At 36.7% G+C, this 6,000-nt stretch overlaps 1 protein-coding gene across 3 annotated transcripts in view; it reads left to right on the top strand.

The window, feature by feature from the left end:
* The first annotated feature begins 784 nt into the window (after positions 1-784).
* The window catches only part of CYP2J2 (cytochrome P450 family 2 subfamily J member 2), a 28,360-nt gene continuing 23,144 nt past the window's right edge, over positions 785-6,000 (top strand). Inside the window, exon 1 of one of the 3 annotated variants that reach the window (XM_017544028.2) lies at positions 785-1,061. In XM_017544028.2, coding sequence (XP_017399517.1) covers positions 852-1,061 — 210 coding nt within the window. In that variant the 5' untranslated portion in view covers positions 785-851. Of the gene's footprint in view, positions 1,062-1,100; positions 1,165-6,000 lie in introns of those variants that run through there. The other 2 variants (XM_017544027.2, XM_037744078.1) reach the window with 2 other exon arrangements.

The raw sequence follows: 6,000 nt of genomic DNA, 5'->3' as shown, positions 1-6,000 counted from the left end.
AATAAAATATTGTAAGCAGAATATGTGTCTCTATGTTAAGTACATGAGTGCATACTAATTCCAAAACTATGTTTTGTGTTTTGAGTCTCACCATTTGTAAAACCCAAGCAGTCACTCGCCAAACGGTATTAAAGGCTGGAACCTGGTGGTCCTACAGTCTTGGGGCTTCGGAGAGAAGCCTTAAAGAGTAAACCAGTAAGGATCAGGACTAAGACATTCCTTCAACAAATGTTAATTAAGCACTTATTTTGGACGCTGCTCAGTGCTAGCAGCTTTGACGTAGAGCCTTTTAATCTTCCAAACACTTTCAAATACAGGACCTCTTTTAGATGTCTTTCAGAATGGTGGATTTATTTGTTCACCACATCCTTAGTACTTAACTCTTCTGCTTCCTCAGCTACAAGATGAGACTACCGAGAGCATCTCCTGCATAATTTTATCAAAATGAAATAACAATTTATGTAAAGAGGCGGATATGCTGCCTGGCATATAGTAAGAGCCCAAGAAATGTTAGGTACTGCTGTTGTCATCACTATTTACCAGGCACGGTTCCAATCACGGGAGAGACGATTGATTGAACAACAGAGGCCCAAACGTCTGTGGCGCTCTCTGTAAACCCATGGGCTTTCTAAATGGAAAAGAAACTGCTTCTAGCCTGGCCTTTTCTAAGTCCGGTGCGTGTCCTCCCCGGGAATCCAGAGCCTGGCATCTCCGCTGGGTGCTGCGAAGGGGCGGGGCGGATAGGCGGGGCGGGGCTGGGAGGCGGGGCGAGGCTGGGAGTGAGGCGGGGCTTGGAGGCGCTGTGGGGACCGTCGCCTGCTCCGACCACAGAAGAGCAGAACGTCCGGGCCATGCTCGCAGCGATGGGCTCCCTGGCGGCTGCCCTCTGGGCAGTGCTCAGTCCTCGGACTCTCCTGCTGGGCACTGTCGCCTTTCTGCTCTTTTCTGACTTTTTCAAAAGACGGCGCCCAAAGAACTACCCGCCGGGGCCCTGGGGCCTGCCTTTCTTTGGCAACTTTTTCCATGTGGACTTCGAGAAGTCGCACCTGGATATTCAGCTGGTAGGAGCGGTAGAAGGTGCCTGGCGCGATCTCACCCTAACCCTGTTCTGCAGGACAAGGGATGTTCCGGGAACGTGGGTGGGGAGTAAAAGGGCAGAAAGAGGTATGGCTTACGCTGGTAACCTGGTAAAACCCGCTTTGAGTTTCATTTCCTAACCCATTAACTGGCATGATTCCACCTGCACTTTCTAGGGATGGAATGTTATTAAATGTTGACTATTTTGCATGTTGTCATGTTAAAGATTATTGGAACAAGGTAATGTGATTACCTTGGCCTCTTTTATATGATTGTCCTTAAAAGCGCTATACTTTCTTTCTGAGGAGCTTCATTGCCCTTACGTAAAGTAGTCATGATGCTGCCTCAATCTTCATCATTTCTCAACTGGGTTGTTGCCACTACACTAAATGAGTCCTCCACCTTCAGCCTCCTTCCCGTGCACTGCACTCTCTCACTAAGTAATTTTCAAATGTTCTCCCTCTGTTTAAATTTTCGCCAAACGGTGTTCAGACTCCTGACTTCAGACACCCACCTGGGACCCTTCTTGACGCAGCCTCTTTCCACCTCTATACAATAATCTCCTATCAGGGCTCCCCACCTCTGGTGACCGAATTCTTTGAAGTTCTCTCAGACATCAAACCCCATTTCAAGAAACCAATGCTGGTTTTCCTGCTACTCAGCGCAGACACCTTGCTGAGAGACAACACTGTGACAAGTGATTATGAAGATTAAATAAAATAGTGAATGGTCCATATTGACATGGCTTATAGGTGATACATAACAAATATTAGTTTCCCTTTCCCTACACATGCAGTACTTTAAACACATGGCTGTATATTGTACTCAAATATTGATAGACCAAGCTTTATCACTTTATGGGAGAAATACCCAGTTGGTAATACTAAGTGACTAAATGACAGAATTAGTCACAGAATATTAAAGCTAAGCTACCAAACCTTTGCTCTTGTTTAATAAATATGTTGTTCAATTTCCAAGTATGTGGAGATTTTCCTGTTATCTTTCTGTTAATTATTTTCAGTTTGATTCCATTGTGGTCAAACATCATACTTTGCATGATTTCAGTTCTTTTATATATGTTAAGGTTGATTAAATGATACAAGATATAGTCTATCTTGATAAATGTGCCATGCAGTCTGGAAAAAAAGTGTATTTGATTATTGTTGGGTGGAGTAATTGATATAAATTATTGTTGACGTAAATATCAATTTGATTTTATTGGGCAAGGATATTGTTTGGTTTGTCTATATCCTTGTTGACTTCTTATCTACTGAGCCTATCAACTACTAAAGGAGGAATGTTGAAGTTGCCAAGGACAATTTAGAGTTTATCTATTTCTTCATTCAGTTCTAGTAGTTTTTCCTTCATGTATTTAGAAACTCTCTTGTTTTGTGCATACACATTTAAGATTATCATGGCTTCTTAGTGAATTGATCTTTTTATCCTGTAATGTCCCTCTTAATTCTTGATAATTTTATTTGCCTAAACTTTAGTTTATCTGATATAATATAGCCACAACTTTTTTCTGATTAGTATGTACATGGTATGAGCATTTCTATTCCTTAGCTTTTAACCTACTTCTATCATTGTACTTGAAATTAGCTTCCTGAAGACAGCATATGCTTGGGTCATTTTTTTCATTCTGCCAATCTCTGTCTTTTAATTGGTGAATGTAGACTATTTATATTTAATGTAATTATTGACATATTAAGAATTGTCTACCATTTTATCATTTATTTGGTTTTTCTTTGTTTTTTATGCCTCTGTTTTCCTTTCCCTATCTTCCTGTGAATTATTTGAACATATTAAAAATAATTTTATTCTTATTTATCTGAGGTATTTTTTAGCATCCCTTTTTGTATAGTGATTTAAAAGTTATTTCCCTGAGGATTATAATATGCAAATGTAGCTGACTGCAGTCTATTAGTGTCAAAATTTTACCACTTTAAGTGAAATATAGATATCGTGCAACCATTTAGTTCCTTTACCCTCTCCACTTTATAATTGTCATAAGTGTTATCTCTGTATACATTGAAAACTACATCAGATAATATTATAATTTTGCTTTTAAATGTTAAATGCAATTTTGAAAACTCAAGAGAATAACAGTCTATTTTATTTATTCATTTAGTTACCCTTTTCATTTATCTTTTTTCATTTCTGATGTTTTAATTTCTGAAGTTTATCATATCCTTTCAGATCTGAAGAACTCTCTTTAGTCATTAGTGCAGGTGTGCTGGCAAGAAATTCTTTTAGCTTTCCTTCATTTAAGAATGCTTTGATTTCACCTTCATTTCTGAAGTATATTTTCACTGGACATACAATTCTAGGTTGACAATTCCTTTCATTCAACATTTTTAAATGTTATGCTACTTCTTTTTGGCCTCTGTGGTTCCTGTTAAGAAATCTACTATCATTTGAATTGTTATCCCCCTTATGTAATGAGCCTTTTTTCACTGCCTTCCTTCAAGAAATTTTCTTTGTTTTAAATTTCAGAGGTTTAATTATGATAGGTCTTGGTGCCATTTTCTTTGGGTTTATCCTGTTTGGGTTTCTGAATCTGTAGATTTGTCTTTTGCCAGTTTGGGGGCGTTTCAGCCACTTTTTCTTCAAATATTTTTCAACTATGCATTCTTTTTTATTTCTTTCTTGTATTCTTGGATACTGACAGCACAAATGTTAGATCTCTTCTTATGCCTAAAGTTCCTGAGACTCTCAGTTTTTGTGGTTTCCAATGTAATTTCTCATGTTGTTTAGTTTGAATATGTTCTTCTTACCTGTCTTCAATTTCACAGATTCTTCTATCATTACAATTCTATTGAGCTATTTTATTGAATTTTTAAATTTATTCTATTGTATTTTCAGTTATAAAATTTTCACTTTGTTCTTCTTTATCTTTTATTTCTCTGTCAAAATTTCCTAATGTTTTATTTGTTTCAAGAGTGTTCATAGTTATTGGAAAAGTTTTATAGCAGCTGCTTTAAAATATGTAATTATTCTATATTTTCAACATCTGTGTCATCTCGGTGTTGGTGTCAACTCATTAAAATTTATATTCTCCTGATTCTTGGTAAGGTGAGTAATTATGGACTATATCCTGGGCATTTTATATATTTGTTATAAGATTTACCTTGGACACTGTACAGATCTTTTAGCATATACCCTATTTAGATTCTGAATGCTCACTTTTGTGGGTGGCAGTTCAAATGTCAGTGCAGGTTATAAAGTAGACTATTCTTGTCTACTCCACTTTGTATTACCCTCTCCCATAGGAATCCATTTCACATCCTCATCAGTGCAAGCTGGGGAAAAGGAAGATGGAATAGAAGACAAAGATCCCTCTGCTATAGTAGCTTATTCTTTATTACAGAGGGAAGAGAGTCAGAGATCTGCCCATATCTGCTCCAAGAGGAAGTACACCTCCTTATTACTGTGGAAGAAGGCTGGAAATCCTCATTTGCCCTCTAACTCCTGCAGGGAGTTTCTTTACTGCAGCTTAGGAATAGAAGTCAAAATTCAGCTCACAGACTCAGCAGAGACGGGTACTGCCTCATTATTGCAATGTAGGGTGAAAAGATAAGGTACTATCCATGTACTCCAGTGCTGTAGGACCTTTAAGAGTTGGGAAGGTTCATATGTTTTTCATGGTATTTGCCTCCACAACAAAGAAGTAAAAAGGAAAAATGGTTTCTGTCATGTCGGGCTTTCCTTTTCCTGGTCCTTTGGCTAGAGAGAGTAGACTTTTCTTGAAGATATTTTTGTCTGTGTTAATTGGTGTCATGATTAACAGAAGTAAAATGGAATGCTTTTATTCTGTCTTGTCTGAAATAAGAAGCTTGGTCTGCACCTTTGTTGTATTCCTAAGATAGGTGTCTCTAGAGAGGTTAAATGACTTGCCTAATGTCACAAAACTAGCCAGTGATAAAACTGAGACTAGGATCTCATCCCTGGCCCTGTGACTTTTTATCACATCGTTACTGTTTATTTTTATTTTTTATAGATTTGTATTTTTATATTTCTGGGTGTAAAACAAATGGAGTTAAATGATGCAATTTAGTTCTAATTAAATTTACATTTTTGCAATTGGGAAACATTAAGTACTAACTAATAGATTTTACATAAGGATTTTTATGTTAATTTTCAATTCATCTTCATGATAGGCACACAAGTTTGGTATGATTTGGTGGTGCTTCCATTTTATCATGGAGAAAACTGGCTGAGAACAAACAGTGAACTGCCCAGGTTATTCAGCTAAATAATAACAAACAAGGACTTGAACCTGAGACTATTTGATTTGTACATCTGTTATATAATTTATGCTGCCTCAAATTTTATGACATGGTTAAAGTATAGTTGATTTATTCTGTTCATTCAACAGGCATTTATTAAGTGCTTATCATATACCAGGCAAAGTACAAGGCAGTGTTTGATTAAATGTATAGTGTAGACTCTTGGTAACCAAATGGGATATCAGGAGACTGGATCACTCAATAGAAACCCTGGGGATAACCTTTATTAAAATGTTGGAATAAATTGTGCTGAATTTTAAAAGAAATTTTGATTTTTGGCAAGTGGTTAAATGGAGTAAAGGGACAGGAGATTTTTAATAGGGGAAAATGGTCTAAGCCATAATAATTTTATTATTAATTTTAGTATTATGATTACTTATCATAACAATACTAACATGGAAACTAATAACAATGCCCATTTTATAGATTTGAAAACTAAGATGGGAAAAAGTTAAATAACTTTCTCTCAAATCACACAGAAAGTAAGAAGCAAAACCTGGATTCAAACAAGTTTGTGTAACTTCAAAATCCAAACTCTTAAGTACTCGCTTACTTAAACAACTCTCCTACACAAACAACTTAGAATTCTGATTGAGAACCAAACAAGATCCAAAACTTTATACCTAACGTTAAG

Source organism: Cebus imitator, unplaced genomic scaffold (assembly GCF_001604975.1).
Source record: "Cebus imitator isolate Cc_AM_T3 unplaced genomic scaffold, Cebus_imitator-1.0 Scaffold163, whole genome shotgun sequence".
In the NCBI taxonomy this organism is placed as follows: Eukaryota; Metazoa; Chordata; class Mammalia; order Primates; family Cebidae; genus Cebus; species Cebus imitator.
This window is presented reverse-complemented; position numbering and strand designations above follow the sequence as displayed.